The sequence below is a fragment of the Ambystoma mexicanum genome, chromosome 14 (assembly GCF_040938575.1).
Source record: "Ambystoma mexicanum isolate Mex_15411 chromosome 14, UKY_AmexF1_1, whole genome shotgun sequence".
NCBI classification, from domain to species: domain Eukaryota; kingdom Metazoa; phylum Chordata; class Amphibia; order Caudata; family Ambystomatidae; genus Ambystoma; species Ambystoma mexicanum.
This window is the reverse complement of record NC_090940.1, coordinates 207106261-207126813: the sequence shown is the minus strand read 5'-3', so window position 1 is coordinate 207126813 and position 20553 is coordinate 207106261. Positions and strand designations below refer to the sequence as shown.

Genomic DNA, 20553 nt, shown 5'->3' with positions numbered 1-20553 from the left:
GGGTTGTTTGTTCCATTTCTGGGTTAGTGCTGGCTCAGGGTGCAAGCCCCTGGGCACCAGAACCTGTAACAAGCACCTGGGTTGTTTTTCTGTGCTGGGTCAGTTTTCACCATTCTCTTTCAGCCTACCATCACTACCTATTTCAGACCTTTAATCGTATCCTTTCTTCCTCTACCCCTGACCGTTCCTTCTCTGCATCCGATCTTGCCTCTTACTTTTCTTCTAAAGTTACTCTGCTCTACTCATCTATCGTCTCCCCTTCTTCCTGCCCCAGCATTAGCCCTCCTCTTCTTTGTCCTCTTTCCATCCTCTCACTGCTACTGACATTTCCGGCATTCTTTCTAAAGCGCACCCTACGGTCTCTCCTTCAGATGCACTTACTTCCTCCCTTATCCCAAAGGTCTACCCCTGCCTTTCTCTGTACCCGACTTTGCCCTTTAATCTCTCTCTTCAGTGTTCTACCTTCTTTATGCAAGCATGCCTCCATCCTTCCTATTTTCAAGAAACCATCACCCTATCTCACTTTTACCTTTCCTATCTAAATATCTCAAACGTATCGTCTATTCTCAAGTCTCTTATGTCAATTCTTCTCTTCTTCCGATCTATCAATCTGGTGTTTGCCGTTTACATTCTACCGTAACGGCTCTCCTTTCTGTCTGTGATTCTCTTATTTTTGCTCGTTACTCTAGGCAATCTCATCTTCTGGTCCTAATCGACCTGTCTGCTGCTTTTGATAATGTTGATCACTGTTCTTCTTCGCTCTTTCTGGTCTAGGTTTCGGTGGTTCAGTCAAAATGGTTTCGCTCATACCTTACTAATTGCACGCTCTCTGTCCTGAGCTGGTCTTACCTCTTCGGTATGCTGTTCCTCAGGGTTCGGTCTTGGGTAACCTACCTTTCTCTCTACATGGTCCCTCTTGCCTTTCATTTCTTCTTTTGGTCTTTCCCCATCATCTCTAGCCGACGAAACACAGCTCTTTATTTGTCCTTTCTCCCCATACACTCTACTCTTACCTCTTGTCTTCTTGCCATTCAGTCTTGGATGTCGGCTCACTTTCTTCATCTAAACCCCTGCAAGACAAATTATTTTCTTCTCAGCTACGACTATGCCTCCTCCTTTGCCGCCCCCCGCTCTATTTCCTTTCCTCCTCCTGCTCTTTTTTCTCTTTCTGCCCACAATCTTGGACTCTTCTCTCCTCATATTTCTGCTCTCTCCCTCTCCCATCGGTTATAGGTTTTCAATATTCGGAAGGCTAGGCTTTTTCTTTTTCTGCTACTAAAATTCTGGTTTCTTCTCTAAATTCACCCCCATTCTACTTTTCTTCTCTTTTACTAGGTCTTTGTGCGGTTCATCTCTCTCCTCGTCGTTCTAGCTATGAATCAGCTGTTCGCCTTTTCTCTTTATCCCCCCACAAATCTACTGCCCCTGCTCTTGCCTCTCTCCAATGGCTCCCCTTTGATTCACAGCTGTTTAACTTGCTTTGTCCGGTTTTCAAATATCTTCACAGTCTTGCCCCTCCCTACTTTCTTCTCATATTTCTTTTTATGTTCCACAATGACTGTTCTCAGTCCCGTTTTGTTCTTACTGTTATTCGTTCTCCTTGTGCAACTGTTATTCGTTCTCCTTGTGCAAATTCCTGTTTCAGTTCTTTTACCCTCTTGGCCCCGAAGCACTGGAATGCTCCTTTACCTTCCATCTTTACCTTCCATCTTTGTCTTCTTGCTCTGCCTTCCGGTGACATTCTAAGACCCACCTGCTTACTGATTAACCTGTGCTTTCCAATTTGTTTTACATTATTTGTACAATTTTTAACTCTGAACAGCACTTTGGCATATGACGCTATATGAATACAAAAAAAATAGAGTACATACTTTGGGCCCTGGGAGGGGAGATTAATAACACTCACCCTCAGAGCTCCCTCTGGTCTGGGGGGTCTAGATTATTTGAAGGAGAGTTTCTACTGCATTTCTCAGACTTCTAGTGGGGTTTCTCTGCCTCTACTGCTTATTCCTCCAGGGTTTGTCAGTCCATCGACCCCTGGATCTCTTCTTTGGGGACTGTTCTGGCCTTCTATGGGATGTCTTCCATAGAATCTGCACCTGTGCTGTGGAACGAACTTACCTCCATTTAAAGCGGATGGCCCATTGACTTTCTTTGCATTAATTCCTATGGAACTTTCAACCAGTCCTGGAATTTTCTTAAATTGACTCAAGAGGGTACTTGAATGCCCCCGGACATGTGTACTGCACCCAGAAGTAGTTCAGTGAGCTCTGGACCAAGAACTATAATTTTAGGACATGCCTGTCATTTTTAATGCCGTTTTTTAGTCATGCTTTGCATTTCTCTAATGGTGAATGTGTTTTAACACTAGCTAATTTTGGTAACAATGTAAATATTTGTCATGAAATGTATTGCTACGGTACCAACATGTCTAATTCTTGGAAGCATTTCCTACACTCTGAAGCTATTGTGTGCATATTTATATTACTTTTAGTTCTATACCCCAAGGGGTAAAAATAAGTATGCAGTGTTGGTTTGGCCTTCGAGATAATTTTTTTCTGGTAGGGAGAAATGTCTTCTTTCCTTTTACTCCCATCTTCTACATATATGTATTAAGTGCGGACCACCAGATCTAGGGCCTTCCACACATACCGGGGGTTGGATGTGTATTTAGCACACTGTACTTGAATGTGCAGACAGAGCACCGGTGGGTGTGGGGGGGCATTCCCTTGTTCTCCCTACCCCATATTAATGTAGGTTGTGTGCCTACCTCTGGTAGTGGACCCACAAATAGGCAGTGGGGTAGCAGAGTTATATAAGACCATTCATGTTTTTAGAATATACTGGGGTGAGGTTTTCTTCATGTTTTTAACTTTTTTTATTTAACCATATTAATACATTAATTCATTAACAGAATAATAATACACGGCAGTTGAATAAGGTGCCTAACCCTTATGCACTTTGTAAGAAAAAAAGTAAAGATTTACTTGGAAATAACATTTGCAATTAGATAAAAATGGAGGTTAGATTCACAAAGATATGTACATTTTGACACTAAATACTTAATCTAGTGCTGTGACGAAAGCACTTATTTGTGAGGGGGGCAGAGAGGGTGGGGGAATACGTCCACACACATCTCTAGTAAATAACTACACTGATATAGTGAAAACAAATGTGTTAAGTCGCATATGGATCTTTCAGGTCAAATAAATAGATATATCCGGTCAAATAAGTGCTTGCGGTTTAATACAGAATTAAAAAGATACCAGTCCTATAGGACTCCATGGGACGGGGAATTCCAGCATTCCTGCTACCTGTAATATCCCTGGAATTCTGGCATATCAGGCGGCGGGAACGGTAATACAGTTTGCCGATATTTCACGGGAATTATTGGCAGAATACCAGCAAACGTGTAATGACACCCAAAGTGTTTCAGCTAAACCCTACAGAGGTACACCCATCCTTTGCGTCCTTTATTGAGGTCAAACAGCGGCCTTCATCAGGACACTAAGATCACTTTGCTTGGTGAGGTTCATCCCTTTCTAACAAACCCCCTGTTTTTCTGCAACCACATTCACTTAATCTCTTTGTGTCTTTTATGCTGGATCTACATTAGTTTGCCATTTCTGAGAAAAACGTATTTGTGGTTTTCAAACACGGACCACCACCTGAGTGCGAGAGTCCACGTCTGCTGTCCTCACTATACAGCAACCATTTTCCTTCTCCTCTCATCATGCAAAAGCATGCCATTGCATGGCCTTCAGCCAACCGACTGTGTGAGAAGCTCTTTATGTGAATCTTACAGTAAATTTCTGTACAATTGCTTGCAGCAGCATCTGCACTGGCTATCCACATGCCAGCATAATGTGCAAGGGGCATCGTCCCTGAGACTTAAGCCGTGCCGCAGAGAGGTTAGCTTCTATTTTTTGCCCGGTGTGTTAGCCGAGCTGGGAAAGGTCTTGGTGCGGTACCCGAACAAAGTGGGGATGTCGGTGGGACCCCCCTAGCAGACTTGTGGAGGTGATTTGAAGGAGATACCAACACCTGCTCAGTTGCAGAGGACGCTGGCACCTGCACTGGGCGTGGCACATAACTATCCACATTGAAGCAGGGCAGCGAAACCCCCCGGGGAGCAGTCCTGGAGGCGCAGCATAATTTCTTCTTGCAGCAGAAATTGCCTCCTGAGGCGACCTCAGCGGACTGATGCTTAAAATAACTCCAAGCTGCTGGAGCGGCATGAGCAGAGATCGCTGGTGAGGGACAGCGAGAGAGGTTCCCGCGTGATATTAGAGGATCAAAGCCCCAGGTGAAAAAAAGCAGTAAGTGCCGGGAGTGGCAAGGGGAATAAGCAGGGCTGTATACACCCCACTTTAGAAGGAAGCTGCTGTAGTCTGAGGGCCAAGTTCGCAAGGTGATTAGTATGGGGAAAAGAGGCCTTGCAATCAGGACCTTCCATTTAAGTGGACATCGGGCGGATAGAGGAACTTGTGCAGGAGTAAGGGCTGTACACACATGCCAGGTGGTAGGAAGAAGCAGACACCCGCGGGGCAAGTATTATTAGATCACAAACAACTCAATCCACTGGAGAGGTTCCTAGTAAGGAATCCATAGATGGTCACCCCCACGTCCCAAGTGGAACAAATACTCCTCTTGCCCCTATCCATTACAGACTCAAACATGGCAGCATCAAAAGACGACTTTGCCAAGAGCTTGCAGGACTTCCAAGACAAATTTGCTGCCTCTTTCCAAACTCAATTTACTGCGTTCCCTTCGGAAATGAAACTCTCATTGGCCAAATTTGGCAAAGAAATCTCTGCACTAGGGGACCGAGTAGATGCAAATGAGAAGGCAATCCAGGGTCTGGTTGAGGACAGTAAAATCGGACATCGCAGTAGAAGAACTGCCCAGGGTAACACACTATCTCAAGATCCAATGTGAAGAGTTGGAGAACTGCTCCAGACGTTCCAATATCCACCTGAAGAATCTCCTGGAATCTGACCGATGTAGAGCTTAAAGGGACAGTAATGGAGCTCTTTGCAGACCTTATAGAAGGGGAGGAAACTACAACGGTCCCACTTGACAGGGTCCATAGGACAGGGCTGAAGAGGTTGGAACCTGGTGCTCACCACAGGGACATGTTGGCAGTCTAATCTTCATACCCGCAGAAGGAGCAGGTACTGAGAACAGCACGTTTGTCTGCTCCAATGACATAACGGAGGGGAAATCCAACTCTATCAAGGTTTATCATTGATAACCCTTCAAAAATGCAGAGACATGCAGTTAGTGGTAGGAGCCTTCAGGCACGCGAAATCAAGTACAAATAGACATTTCCATTTGGTCTCTTCTTTACATTGGACGCTAGGCAGCACAGAATAGCATCTGGAGAAGCTGGTTTGGCGCGGCGCAAAATTGAGTAAGAAACTGTAATGGGTTCATTGGCTATGGTTGAGAAGGAAGGACGCGCCAAACACTTGCATTTGGGGAACGGTCTACAATCGATCAACGAAGGAGGAAATACAAAGGCGCACAGAAAGATGACAGAGATAGACTTAGAGGGCCAACCCCGAAAACTGCGAAATGAGGGCGCAATAAAGGAACTCTACTGGGCACTGTGCTTGAACTGCTAACGAAGATACGCATAGGAATGGAGATGGAGAGGGACAGCTTGACTTCATCTGTTCAGGGACCAGATAGGGGTGGTAGTCTACCCTGCACTCACCCCTGGGGCAGCAGGTGATCCACAGCTGGGGGTTTGTACCCTGGGTAACACTAGGTTCTGGGTTTCACACCAGGGAACTTTTTGCGAAACGGGAGGTGAAAGGGGAGGCGAAAGGGGGCAACTCGGAGTTCAGTAGCAGTACGTAAATGTGATGTTAGTCAGACATGTTCAAATGGCGACCCCACATAAGATGGAGCCACATACATTTAATTCAGGTGTTTATCGTTGAATGTTAAGGGGCTTAACACCCCACAGAAACTAAGGAAGGTAGAGGGACTATTGAGGCACCAACAACCAGACTTGGTGGCGCTCCAAGAAACCCCTACACGGAGGACGGATAGAGGTAAACTCTGCTGCGTCAGTATCCATTAGTGTTGCAGGCAAATGCTGACGGGAAGGTCGCAGGTGTGCTTATAGCCTTTAGGAGAGTAAACTTCATTAAAGTACTACGCTCCAAGATCCACAAGGAGGGCAGATATATATTCTCCATTTTGCAACTGGGTGTTAACAAGTTGACGGTGGCCACATTATAAATCAACACTTATCAGCAGGGCTTTTTAAAAACCACCCTCAGGCTGCTGGAAGAGTTCGCGGAAGGGGGCATACTACTGTTAGGGGATCTCAATATAGCATGGGACCCAATGCGCGATTGTGGCACTCAAACACGCTTTACTCAACCCCCAGGGTAGAGGGAGAGAGAAGGAAGAGGAAAGTCTTGAAGAGTTCCTGGAATTTAAGGCGATCCGGCTCAAGACAGAGGAGGCAGGGAGGCTATTGCAGAGGGAGGCACCTGCTGAGGAGAAGGATCTCCCTCCAAATCTCTGCTTGGAGAACCGGCTCATTCGCAGAAGGTTGGAGGTAGAGGAGCAGAGGGCTCATGAGGGACAGTAACTAGGTGGGCAGCGTTGCAGGTAGGTAGGTTCCAGGACCCAGAAAGCCTTGTGAACAATGCAAAGGGTATTGAATTTGATCCTTGCAGCCACAGGGAGCCAGTGGAGGGATTTCAGCGGCGCAGATATGGTCCCTGGGCTTGAGGCCAAGGATAAGTCTCACAGTTCTGTTCTGGATGAGTTGCAGAGGGCGCACGGCAGAAGAAGAGAGGTTGAGGAAGAGGCTGTTGCAATAGTCCAGCCTGGAGAGAACCAGGGCTCTGGAGACAGTGAGCCTCTGGGGGAAAGTGAGAAAGGGTAGAGTACCTCTGAGGAGGTGAAGCTGATAGGTAAACTTTTTAGAGATGTCTGAAATGTGAGAGAAGGAGAAAGTGGAGTCAAAGATGACCCCCAGGTTTCTTGCTTTGCAGGTGGGTGCGGGCGCAGGGCCAAGGGAGGCCAGCCAGAGTGATAGTGGGAAAGAGGGAGCAGGGGTCCCAATGCAAACTGTCAGTCTTGGTGGCGTTGAGGCAGAGGTTGTTTGCAGCACAGCAAGACTGAATAGCAGACAGTCGGTCAGATATGAGCAAAGAGGAGGAGGCGGCTGAGGGTAGCCTGAAAGATAGTTGCATGTCAGCCACGTAGCTGTAACTGGAAGTTACAGGTGAAAGTGGCAATCACAAGTGCCAGGGCAGCCATATAGATGTTGAAGAACCAGGGGGAAAAGTTAGATCCCTGGGGAACGCCACAGGTTGAGAGTGTGATAGTCGAGTGAAAGGCACAGAGTTCCACCTGGGATGGGTGGTTGGTGAGGAAGGAAGTTAACCACGCCAGAGCCTGACCTCTGATTTCCAGGGTGTCGGAGACGTGCGATCAGGATGTCTTGTTTAACTGTGTCAAAGGCAGAGGAGAGGTCAAGGATAATGAGGATAGAGGGGGTGTTAGTGTCAAGATTTGAGAGCAAGTCTTCACAGATGTTCAGAAGAGCAGTTTCCGTGCCTCTGGATGCTCTAAAGCCAAATAGATGGTCGTGGAAGCAACCAATAGCTTCAGGGTGGAGGGTCAGCTGAGACATAGCCAGTTTCTCCAGGAGTGTGCCCAAGAAAGGAGTGATGTAGATAGGACGGTAGTTTGCTGGAATGGTGGGGTCGGCAGAGGGTTTTTTGAGCAGAGGGTGCACAAGGGAGTGCTTCAGGGCAGTTGGGAAAGCTTCAGTGGAAAAAGAGAGATTGAGGGATCAGCCAAGGCTTGGCGAGGAAGTCAATATTGTCTTTAATGGTTTTGGAGGGGCAGGGGTCCACCTGTTTGGATGAAGCCTTCATAGATCGGACTTGTCTGGTGACCTCATCCGGTGTGACGGGAGAAAAAGAGAGGGTAAGAGGAGGAGTGGCCAAAGGAGGCCCCAGTGTTGGTGTGTGCTGTGGTGAGGAAGAGGGGGTGGAAAAGAGGTCTTGGGTTTTTGTGGTGATATGTGCAGCCAGGGCCGATCAAAGGTCCTGGGTGGGTGTGACAGAAGAAGAGGCTGCTGCAGGATTGGCCAGTTCTTTGCAGACTTTGAAAAGTTTGGCCGTGTTTTTTGATGCAGAGATGCAGGCTTGAATAAAGTCTCTTTTCTTGGTGCCAATACAGAATCCATAGTGCCTTTGAAGGAGGCAGCAGGCCAGTTTGTCCGACGCATTCAATTTCTGTTCAGCTGCCCTACACTTGGCATTTAAGGGCAGCCAAGTAAGAGTCGTACCAAGAGTTGCACTTTTTGGAAGGCTTCAGTGGGACCCTCATGACAGGGGCAACAATGTCAAGAGTGTTGGAGATAGAGAGATTGAGGTTAGCGAGGGCTGTGTCGGGGTGGGAGTCAGCCGAAGGGGTGGGTGGAGGAGAATAGGCGGCGGTAAAGGCAGCCACTGTCACTTTTTTCATGGGTTTGGTGACCCTCTAAAACAACATTAGCTAAAAGCCAACAAAACAGATAGTCTCCTAGCTAATCAACTCCGCCAGTGGGTAGCTTTTGCGAGCTATAGAGCAGATTAGGCTCCCCAATACAAATAGAACTACAGAAACCGATCATATCATTACACAATTCCACCTATTTTACTCAGACCTTTATCAATCTAAATTTCCCGACCAGCACGCCCAACAGGAATACTTAGAGAAGGTCTACCTCAAGGGGCTTACGCCCAGATAGGCAGGCGTTTGAAACGGGCATCACCCAAGAAGAGGTGCATCGGGTGATACGCGGACTACCGCTGAATAAATCCCCAAGCCCCGATGGTTAACTGGCATCATTTTATAAAACCTGTAGCAAAATTCTAACCCCAAAATTAACAAAGCTTTACAACTCTTTCACTCAATCAGGTGCTATCACTTCTTCCATGGACCAAGTGAAAATAGTACTGTTCCCCAAACCAGGCAAGTGACCCCAGCTGTTGCAAGTCATAGTCAGATTGCATTAAATGAATGTTGATGCCAACATGTATACTGAAGTATTAGCCAACAAGATGGAAGACCTTTTACCCCTCTTAATAAATTCAGACCAAACGGGTTTTATAAAGCTTTGGCAGACTCATGACACCATCCGGAGCGCATGTCACATTCTAGAGAACACAGAGAAGAGGAGTAATTCCGGCGATCCTGGTCTCGTTCGACATGGAAAAAGCCATCGACCGGATCGAATTGTCTTCTTTTTCTCACAATGGACAATTATCTCTCCCCATTTTATTGCAACGTGGGACCAAACAGGGGTAACCCCTTGTTGCGTTATTGTCACCGTTATTGTATGCACTTCATTTAGAGCCACTACTCGCGAGGATTAGACAGACGAAAGGTATCAGGGGAATCGAATTTGGGGGTATTTCGCATAAAATAATGGCATATGCCGATGATATGCTCCTTATGGTGGCAGACCCGCTCAATACCCTGCAAGCAGCCATGCGAGAGTTTATGCAGCTTGACAAAGTAGCGGGTCTAAAAATAAATCATGCTAAATCAGAGATATTTAATCTGGCTCTATCTTCGGCGGAGGTAAACTCTGAAGATATACACACAGTTGGGGTGAGCGAAGGAAGGGATAAAGTTGCTGGGGGTGACTATAACTCCCACGACAAAACAGTTATATATTGCCAACTACCCTTCCCTCAGAAAAGGTATTGAAACAATTATTAAAGTGGGACGCCCTCACCATCTCCTAGTTAGGTAGGATTAATTCAGTGAAAATGTTTACTCTCCCAAGGGTTTCGCATTTCTTTCAGTCATTATCTATACAGGTTCCTGTGGCATTTTTCCGGAAGCTGCATAGGGCGATATTTACGTTTATGTGGAACAAAACCCCAAGGGCATCCCTACGCACATCAATGACCTCAAAGGAACAAGGAGAGTTAGATCTCCCCAATTTTAGAAAATATTATCAGGGGGCACAAATAAGGGTCCTAAAGGACTGGTCTACGGGGGACACAAGAAAACTATGGTTACAGATGGAGAAGGTGTTGGGAGGCCAATGTCTTAGGCTGCGGCGACCAGATCAACCTCCTAATATACAGCTCACTGAGATTATGGGGATAGTAGAGGAAATATGGGATGTAGTGGTAAAAAAACGCCAACAACAACACACACTTCCACCCTTTAAACCCTTAAATAATCTGCAATTTACCCCGGGTCTCAATCCCAATGCATTTAAAGAATGGAGGCGTGTGGGTTGCGAGTGATTGAGAGATATGTTCCAGGGAATTGATATTAAATCATTTCTACAATGTAAACAAGAGCTTGCCCTGCGGAAAACATTCTGGTTCCAGTACTTCCAAGTAAGGCACTGGATTTTAGCCCCTCCCATCAAGAAGGTAGCAGTAAGAGATCTAACACCTTTTGAGAGATATGCAACCTCTAATCCTGGAAGCGAGGCGCCAATTTCGAACATACAATTATTGCTGGCTGACTCCCCTCCTAAGGAGTCAATAAACTGTACACAACGCTGGCACTATACCCTGGAGAAGAAATTACCGGAAGAGGACTGGGAGGCGTTGTGGAAAATTATACCCAAACTTACTAGATCGCTCCAACTGAGAGAATTCTGGTATAAATTAATAGAGCACTGGCACAACACAACAGCTCGATTACGGAGAATACCACCATCCATCTCTGATAAATGTTGGAGGGAATGCGGAAAGGTAGGGGATTGGGAACATATATGGTGGAGTTGTTCAGGCTTGCAACAGTATATTGGAATGAGGTTAATAAATGTATGGTCAAAATGTTTTCATTGTGAGTACCTAGGTCCTTGAGATCATGTCTTCTCGTGGTGATGGATGAGAACTTTTGACAGAGCTCCAGATCTATACTGAAAGCTTTTGTAATATTACAATTATCTGCTTGGGGTAGCTCAAAGATGGAAATCGAAAGAACCACCTCAAATCAGTGACTGGTTCTCTAAAGTCGGGAACTTTTTTGCCACTGGAATGGATAACCTACTCCATACAGGGGGCTCACACTAAATTCAAAGACTGGAATTTGATCCTGAACTTTTTACAAAAATATTACAATGTTAAGTATTGTCCCTAAAAATGTACATTTTAGGTATCGCATGAAAATGTGGAATTTGGGAAAAACTGTACGGTGGTCTGGTCTATACTTGATGTCTTTTGTATGCAATCCGGGTTTGGGAAGGGTGGAGGTAGGGGAACAGGGTGGGTGGGGCAGTTCGATTGTTGTAGTATATTGAAAAATCCTAGTAAAAACAAAATAAAAATAAAACTGGATTAATTGCTAGGTGATGTGGAAAATAAATATTTCTTCATATAGCTTCCAAATTGTGTGAAGCCCAGGTGCATGCATAGCTTCCCCCCCCCCCATGTTTTTTCCACTCCGCCACATCTGAGCTCACCAGTTTCCCTTCTCCAGTAATGCTGTATGCCAGCACCCTGCAGAGTTTTTCATTTGAACATGGCATGAGGGTATAGGGGGCAGGGAATCAAGGAACGGTGACTAAGTACAAGACTCCTCTTTTAGCTTCAAGAGCTAGATTTAAAGGGGTTCCTAGAATGAGTTAGGACGCAGGACCCGACTGCTTAAATTAATTAGGACCATAATGCATGAAACCACACCAAGCCTGTCCACAAGCATTCCAAGGTGAGCTCCAACAATAATGTGAGTGATAGTGAACGTGGAATTAGACGACACTGATGGAGGAATAATTTCTTACTCCACATTTATCTATTAGACCATTGGATGAAAAGTAACAAATACTGAAACTAAGGAAAATTAAAATCATTCTAAGAATAGGTGCAAATCCCATAAAGCGATGACAGTTATAAAGAGTATAAACAAAAACAGATAAACAAGAATGAGTGCTACTACTAATATGTACTGTTCCACCTGCAACAAAAGTTTATGAAACAGAAAATATTCAAGCAAAAAGTAAACCAGAACAATGTCTTACTTCCGACTCTTGTGAGGTGCTTTCTTGGTCATCCTTTTCTACACTACTTCTTTTTACTTTTAAAGACTGTTTATGGAAGACAAAAAAAAAAAATCCAAGATTAGACACAGTCCGGTTTGTAATAAAACAGGTCAATACACTTAAACAAATGTGAATGAATACAGAATTATAGATTTGAGTTAAATGTTCAGCAGCTGTGAAAGCAGCATAGCGACATTCCAAGGCAAAATGTGGGCAATGCGCTTCTCCGTCCATGACAATAAAAAAAGTACCCTTGGTCCAAAATGGAGAGGCAACTCGCACACCCCGGTTCCCTCTATTTCATACTGGAAGGAGCGGTCTAAACCACAACCAAGTGGATATTCACTCACTCCTCACATCCATGTCTCTCACCTAATATACAATGAATGTAGCATATCCCAGCCTGGCCTCTCTCACACTGCTAGAGGTTCATTCAAAACACAAAACTAGAATGGTTTATCATTGCAGTTTATTAAAGGCATGGTCTAGTAAAAACATTTATTTAAAAAATAGATAGGCAACATAAAAAAAAATACTAGCATTCTCTTTTTTAAAACTACCTATGTAAAATGTTGAGCTATTCAAGCTCAAAATTCGAAAAAAGCAAGCACATGGGCGCATCCATTTTGTGAAATGGAGGCCCTCCTGTGCTGGCTTTTGCGGCACTAATGAAGGAAAAGCCAGCCAGCTGTAGTAAACAAAAGCTACCGCTGGGTGGCTTTCCCTTCATTAGTGCTGTACGCGGAGGACGGGGACCGGAGACCAGAGCAGGAAAGCTGCAGCTGAATCTCGGTAAGTGCTATTAATTTTTTTTTTAAAAAATAAGCACTAGCTGCAGTTTTTTTTCTAGGTTTTCCGGGCTGGAGGAGCCCGGAAAACTTAGAAATAAAACCGCAGCTTTAAAAACGTATTTATGTTTGCGGTCGCTTTTGAAGCGACCGCAAACATAAATACAACGTTATTGTGTTGGAAAACGCTGCGGTTTTCCTTTCCGAGTTTCTCAGGCTCCTCCGGCTCGGAGGAGCCTGAGAAACTCGGAAAGAAAAACCGCAGCGTTTTCCAACACACCCGCGTTGTTTCTGCCTGAATCTGCTTTCCCATTTGGGGCTCTAGGGCTCCCCACGGGGAGCCCGAGAGCCCCAAATGGGAAATCAGCTGTAGGTAGAAACACTACGCGGCATGTAAACATAACCGTGTTGTGTTTCTGCCTGCTGTGGCTTTCACGGGAGCACTGGAGACCCAAAGTGATAGCCACAGCAGGCAGAAACACAACGCGGTTGTGTTTACATGCTGCGTAGTGTTTCTACCTACAGCCGATTTCCTATTTGGGGCTCTCGGGCTCCCCGTGGGGAGCCCGAGAGCCCCAAATGGGAAATGCTAAATGCTGCGTTGTGTCTGCCTAAATCTGCTTTCCCATTTGGGAAAGCACTACAGGTGTAGTGCTTGTGGTGGAGTATAGACAATTTATCCATCTGCAATGTAAGCAATTTTGAATATGTGGGTTGCCTTAATCTCTCAACTAAGAGCTCATCTTACACCCCTGGAAAGGGCATCAATACAACAGCTACCTCAAAGCTCACACCCAGACGTTCCTCTGATCGACATTCAGAGGGTCTGTATCCATCCCTCACCACAGCCAGAACTCTCAATATAACACAATGCATGTAAGGGTGCAGAAGTAGACTCAGGACACTAAAGGTGGCATGCTTCTTGGTATAGACTTAACAGAAAATAAGGAAGACCCCCATCTGTCCCCATAACTAAGGGGGGTTTCCCTGCCTCAAATAAAACTAAGCATGATGCTAGAACGTCCGTCAAAAGTAAATAGTCCATGGTCCTATGTCCCAAATATATTTCCATCCCTTTACACTTCAAAAGAAAAACTATATAACAGGTTTTGCCCTCACTCCTTCAGTCCAAAAATGCAACCCTAGCTAAAGGCAGTTCGGAGAGGACTTGAAGTCTTGACAAGCAGCAAATTACAAAGAGTTCCTGTGGATTTCTTCCAGTTTCTAGTGTTATTGAAGCTGCAAGTTGACAACAAAAGGAGACCTTAAAATCGGACGCGAGAAGGGGACACCAGCAGCGGCTTGGGTCGGAGGTAAGCGGGGTTGCCCTGGACACCTCTACATGCACTCCAATACTCTGGAGCGACTTCTTGGAATCAGGTAAGCAATACCTTTTTCCCCACAGTACCTTAGGTTAGAAGAAAACGTTTGTGCTGGATGATCCACGATGTTGCAGCTTTGGAACAGACCTCTGGATTCCTTGGTCTGGTGACTGAAGGCAGGACAATGGACCTGTGGCACCACTTTCAGCAACTTCTTGGTTCACTTTGCGGTTTTGGCGCCTTTTCTGCAGCACAAACAAAGGACACAGATCGCCCGGTCAATCTTCTTCGCTTCCTGCAGTCCCACACTCTGGTGAGGGAGTCTGGGCGAGTTGGATCGGATCACTGGAGTGTCCTTACGGGTTCAGCAAAGATTTGGACGGATTCAGCCTTTCCACAACAATGCACTCGAAATGGGCAACATGTCACCTGCTATTGGGGTTCCGCAGCTCTGGAAGCACGTAGGACTTAGGGAGTGGCTTGTTTCAAAGTTCGTCTTGGGGCTTGTTGTTCCCACCAGCCAAAATGAAGGAGTGGTCGTCTTCGGAAGTCCTCTGTCGCATAGAAAATTGGGTCAGAACAGCAGTGGCTGCTTCACAGTGTTTCAAAGGGTCTGCAGGCGTCTCTGGTCGTCGTCTTTTTCAGTTCCTGCAGCTTCCAGTGGTAGACTTTTTTACTCCAGAAGCCTCACCTTTTATACAGTTACAGCACACACTCCTCTGCAATCTCTCAGCATTTTACAGAAGGGTGTGTTTGGCTGTCCAGTCAGGACAGTCATACCCCCTATGGAAGCTGGTCCTATTCAGACACTCTGGCAGACAAAGGACAGGGGGAGTGGAAGACTACTCCCCCACTTCCTGCCTGCCCAGACAGTCTGGAGCCTAGGAGAGGATACCTACTGTTTCCCGCCAAGGTCAAAACAAACCCACTGACCTCCCACTCCCAGAATGGTAGAAGGGCTAACAAAGAACAAGCATACGAGTAATGGCGAAAAAAAGAAGGGAGACCCCAAGTTGGTACTTGGGTGCCCCTATTGTGCACTACTGAGGCTATGGAGATAGCCTGCGGTACAACAAAAATACACAATAGTTGGTAGAACATGTCAACTTCCACGCCCCATAACTAGGTGATTGTCTATGTAAAAGTCACAGGAGCAGAGAGAAGGGGGATACTAGGTATCCGTTTGGCACTCCACTGAAGTGGGTGTGTGCCAATCTCTCAGACTATATAGTTTTGGGAGAGATACTATCCTTAAGAGAACTGTAGTTACTTGAGGATATAGAAAAAGAAGCTTAAAGGAGGACCCTAAGGACCACAGCAAGACTGCCCATAAGGAGCTGCAGTAGTAAAAACACAGGTGCCTTTTGATATTGATATTTTATTTCTATTGTGCTCGTACACAAGTGTTTCAGAGCACGATAAGGGAGGGGAGGGGAACAGGGAGAACAAAAAGATCTTACTAGGCCCATTGACATTGAGAACGCGAAAGTGCATAGGAGAGGGGGAGGGGAAAAGTGCATGGAAGGGGGAGAGGTGGAAAGTGCAGAGCAAAGGAGAAACAGATAAATAATAAATAAATAATAAAGGCAGCAAACGGTGGTAGTGTAGCCGACAAGTGCTGGGTTTAAGGCAGCAGACAGGGTAGGTCTGATAAGTGCAGGAAGAAAAAGGGGGGGGGCTGTATGCGTACAGATACAGACCCTAGTGCAAGGGGTGGCCCAGAGGAAGTGCGGGAGGGTGGCAGGGTGAGCAGGTACCTGGGGACAGAAGGTGGCCAGGTTCACAGTGCCAAGAGAGAACAGATCAGCAGGGGAGATGGGGGGCGAAGGCAGAAGCAAAGAGGAAGGTCTTGAGGTGCTTCCGGAACCAGAGATGTTCTCCTCAAGTTATAGAGTGGCAGGGAGGCTGTTCCAGAGGGTGGCTCCAGCCGAAGACAGATCTACCCTCAGCTCGTTTCTTTGAAAACCGATTGACCCTGAGGGAGTTAGAGGAGCGAAGAGCTCGAGGGGGAAGGTATTTGCAGAGGGATAGCTGAAGGTATTTTGGACCCAGGCCCCAGAAAGCCTTGTGGACAATGCAGAGGGTTTTGAATTTAATCCTTGCATTCACTGGGAGCCAATGGAGAGATTTCAGAGCTGGAGAGATACGATCCCAGGGCTTGAGGCCAAGGACAAGTCTCGCAGTCCTGTTCTGGATTAGTTGCAGAGAGTAGAGGCAGGTAGATTTTGAAAGAGGCTGTTATAATAGTCCAACCTAGAGAGAACCAGAGCTTGGGAGACAGTGAGCTTCTGGGGGAAGGAAGGGAAAGGCAGAGTGCCTCTGAGGAGGTGCAGTAGGAAGTTTGACTTTTTAGAGACAGATGTGGGCGGAGAAGGAAAGTGTGGAGTAAAAAATGACCCCTTTAAGAGCTATGGAGCAAACTGACTCCATAGTACAGGTAGTACACAAAGAATAGAGTTCCAAAAGACAGAGCCCACAAGAATGAATGTGAGGAAAAAGGCTCTACTCATTCAGGATTGAAAGAAAAAGGTCCAGAAGTCCAGCAAAAAGTGCTAGGGGTCTCACTAGGAGAGAGGATGAAGCATAAAAATGATACATCTCCCTGACACTCGCGCTCCCCCCCCCCAAACTAGGGTGGTTACCTTTTAATTTTCTACTAACAAAAGCAGATGAGGTGCTCCCTGCCTTTGCTATTTAATTGGCTCAAGACTACTCCTATCCCTGTTTTGGAAGCATCAGTTTGGACTAGCAAGGCCGGAGTGTAATCTGGAGCTCTCAGCACTGCAGCTTTACAGAGGGCATCTTTCAGCCCATGGAAGGCTTTTTCACAGTCTTCATTCCACTTCACCATTTTAGGGTACTTTGGAGAGGATATGTTATTCAGAGGAGAATCTATGGTCCGATAGCTCTCAATGAAGTTCCTGTAATAACCAGTCAGTCCTAAGAAGGCTCTTACTTGAGTATGAGTAGTTTGGAGTGGGCCAGTCTTGTGCAACTTGTACTTTGCTGGGTAAGGGGCTTGATCTTACCTCCTCTTACCTCATGGCCAAGGAAGACCATTTTACTCCGACCAACTCAGCATTTACTTGCTTTGATGGTCAGATTGGCCTGGTGAAGGGCCTGCAAGCCATGTCTCAGGTGGTCAAGATTTTCTTCCCAGGTAGGGCTGAACACTTCTAGGTCATCCAAGTATGCCATGCATAGGAACTCTAACCCATTCAGAGCATGGTTAGCCATTCTCTGGAATGGTGACAGGTGCATTATTTAAACCAAAGGGCATGTGCTTAAACTGGTACAAGCTTTCTGGGGTTGAAAGTCTTGTCTTCTCCTTAGACCGGTCAGGCATGGCAATCTGCCAATAACCGCTTATCAGGTCAAAAGTACTGAGGAATTTTGCAGAGCCCAGTTATCCACGAGTTCATATGTCTTAAGCAAGTCATGGGCATCAGTCTTGATGACTGCATTTAATGCCCTATAGTCCACACAGTTTGTAGTGCACACACGACGAATTTAATCGTATCCTGGCGCAGATGGTAATATTTCATGGCGCGAGAACAATCATATGAACAGATGACATAGAACTTGAAACAAATCTGAACAATCATCGGATTTACTTAAATAGGTAAGTCTTTAAGCCTGCTCTAAATTACAGCAGGGAAGTTGCCTGTCTCAGGCTCAACGGAAGACTTCCATAGTCAGGGTCCAGCCACTGAAAAACATCGATCACCTCTTGATCTGTAGTTTGTCCTCGGAATAACAAGACAACATTGATCTTCAGATCTGAGGGCTCGGGTCGGTTGGTATTGCTTCAATTTATTAATCAAGTAGGCCAGTGCCAGCCCTTTCAGGCATTTGTATACCAAACACCCTATTTTAAATTTAATCTGATCGTCCATCGCTAACCAGTGCAGTAATCGGCAGAGACCAGAAATATGGGTGTTTTTGGCTACACCAAAGACCAATCTTACACCTCCATTTTGAGCCTTTTAGAGGCGATGGGTCTGATTTGGCTGGAGGTCCAGCCAAAGTTCATTGCAGTAGTCTAGATTGGAATTGACTAAGGCCCCAACCACCACAGGACGATCAGTAGTAGGTACATAGGGTAGTGCTGGACGCAAAAGGCGGATGTTGAGGAAAAATGATTGGACTTTTGGCTGAGACCTTGCATTACATCCCAGGTCACTCTGCCAAATGCAGCCAAGATTCTTTACTTTAGAAGAATACTTAAGGCTGGTACCCAGAAACTGGGGTGGAGGAGGACATTTATTTCCTACAAGGAGATGCTTAGGACCAAACAAGATCACCTCAGTTATTTTGGGGTTGAGCTGTAGCCAATTCTTTTCCATCCTGGTACCAATTTCTTCCAAACACTTGCTGATCAGGGCAAGGGCTTCCTCCACATCATTGAGCCTGATATAAAGCTGGTTGTCAGCATACAAATGAAATCTCAGATGATCTTTCTCAAGGACATTCATAAGGGCACGGAGATGGATATTAAAAAGAAGTGGAGAGAGTGACGATCCCTGTGGTGCACCACAGCACTGGAGAAGAATATCTGAAAGAAAGCCACCAACCTGTACACGTTGTTGCCGACCAGTAAGAAAAGATGCGACTAACAACTGGGCTAGCCCATTGGCTTGTGGAATGTTCAATCTCTCCAAGGTCAATCATCTTATTGACCTCTTCTTTTATGCGATTCCGCAACCTATCTGACATCCTGTAGCCCCTGTTTTTAACAGGTACACTATCACCAGTGTCAATGTCATGCTTGCCCCAAGGGGTCAAGCCTGGTGTAAGTGAAAACAGAGGGGCAAAGTGAGTTAAAGCTTTGCACACCTCCTGTTGCTGCATTGTCAGATTAGTAGAGAGCTTTACCCCTTCTACTGACCCATCTGAAGGATGTCCCCCATGATCTGGGGAGGCTTACTCCATTCTTCTTCTTGATCAGAAGCTAAGAGCAAAGCTCCTATCTCTGACCAGGAAACATAAGCCTTCAGACGGTTGGCATGGAAGACACTGGGGGCCTCCTTGGAGTTGCCCAAGTCTAACAAATAATTGACCTCTCCAAACATTTTCCTTCAACTTTGAAGTGTCCTGTCCATTTGTCCTGTAAAACCTTCTGTCTTACTGGAACCAGGATGAGAATTCCTCCTCCTCTCTCCTCTCCCCCCGGTAGGTATCCTCTCCTTTTGTGAAGCCAGTTTGTCTACAATCCAGAATATCAAGATCTTCAGCCCACTTTGACAGTCTTTGTTGAAGGAAGGAAGCGAACATCTTCCCAATCAAATCAAGGAGGGCAATCAGACAGTGGTTTGTATCTGTTCAAAGTCCTTTTTTAAAAATAGGCACAACTACTGCTGATTGCCAAGAAGATGATTTTTGCCATTGTGGCAATCTGAGCAAAAAGGAGACCTACAAACGAGGTCCACTGCACCAGAGATCTTCAGTTTTGCAATTGCCATCAGTAGGTCTTCTCTTCTCACTACAAAATTCCACAACAACAATCTGTTGCCATCGTCAATGACTTCTTTTGTTGAACTTGCCTTAAAGACTGTTGAATAGTGGTTTTTCCATGCTCCTGCACTTACATTTGTGGTCAATGTGGTTTTCTGTGACAGCGAGCCTTAGTTTATAATCTTCCAAGTGTCTCTACTATGGTGAGCAAAGATAGATTTGAGCATTACTGCTCTTTCTTGGTCTTGGATTTGCTTGCATGAAATGAGCCAGTTTCGGTATTTTTGTCGGCGCCATCTATTTGCCAACTTGCTCGCCTGCGTAAAGTTCTTCTTTAAGCATCTAATATCCTTTTCCAGGTTTTTTTTTCCACAGATAACTTCTGGCTGAATGGATATTTATTATGAAGGTGTTCAAATTTGAAGACACTTTATTGTTATTGATATTGCATCAACAGATGAGCATAGTCTGGATCGTCACTATTGGAGTCGCATTGAGTTGTGAATTTGCATTGAAGCTCTATAATTGCAGTTCCATTCAATCTTAATCGATTTCGGCCTTGGTTCAGCCTCAGCCTACAGCTGTGTCTATTCACAGAAGAGGCATCCGAGCGCCATGTTACCACCACTGCATCGTGATCGCTCTGCTGAGTCTTCTGGACCTCTAACTTTATAATCAGAGGTGAAAAGTTAAGTGAGGCCCAGATGAAGTCTAATGTTTTTTGACAGTCAGCACGGGACCAAGTAGGCTTAGCCGGCATATCTCCAACAACATGACTTTTTAAAATTTCACAGTTCCTTACGGACAATGCATTTTCCCAACGTTTGGCACGCGAGTATGATGGATCTACTTGCACTGTGTCTGGCTCTGTCTTTATGGCGAGCTGATTAAACCATGATAGATTCATATCACCACACACTAGAATAAAGATTCTTAAACCCTAGGATACATTTGT

General features: G+C 45.6%; 1 protein-coding gene across 1 annotated transcript in view; it reads right to left on the bottom strand.

Moving 5' to 3' along the window:
* Positions 1-20553, bottom strand: part of SNAPC1 (small nuclear RNA activating complex polypeptide 1) — a 438004-nt gene that overhangs the window by 159282 nt on the left and 258169 nt on the right. The window contains exon 6 of the mRNA XM_069638930.1: positions 12014-12079. Coding sequence (XP_069495031.1) covers positions 12014-12079 — 66 coding nt within the window. The remainder of the gene's footprint in view (positions 1-12013; positions 12080-20553) is intronic.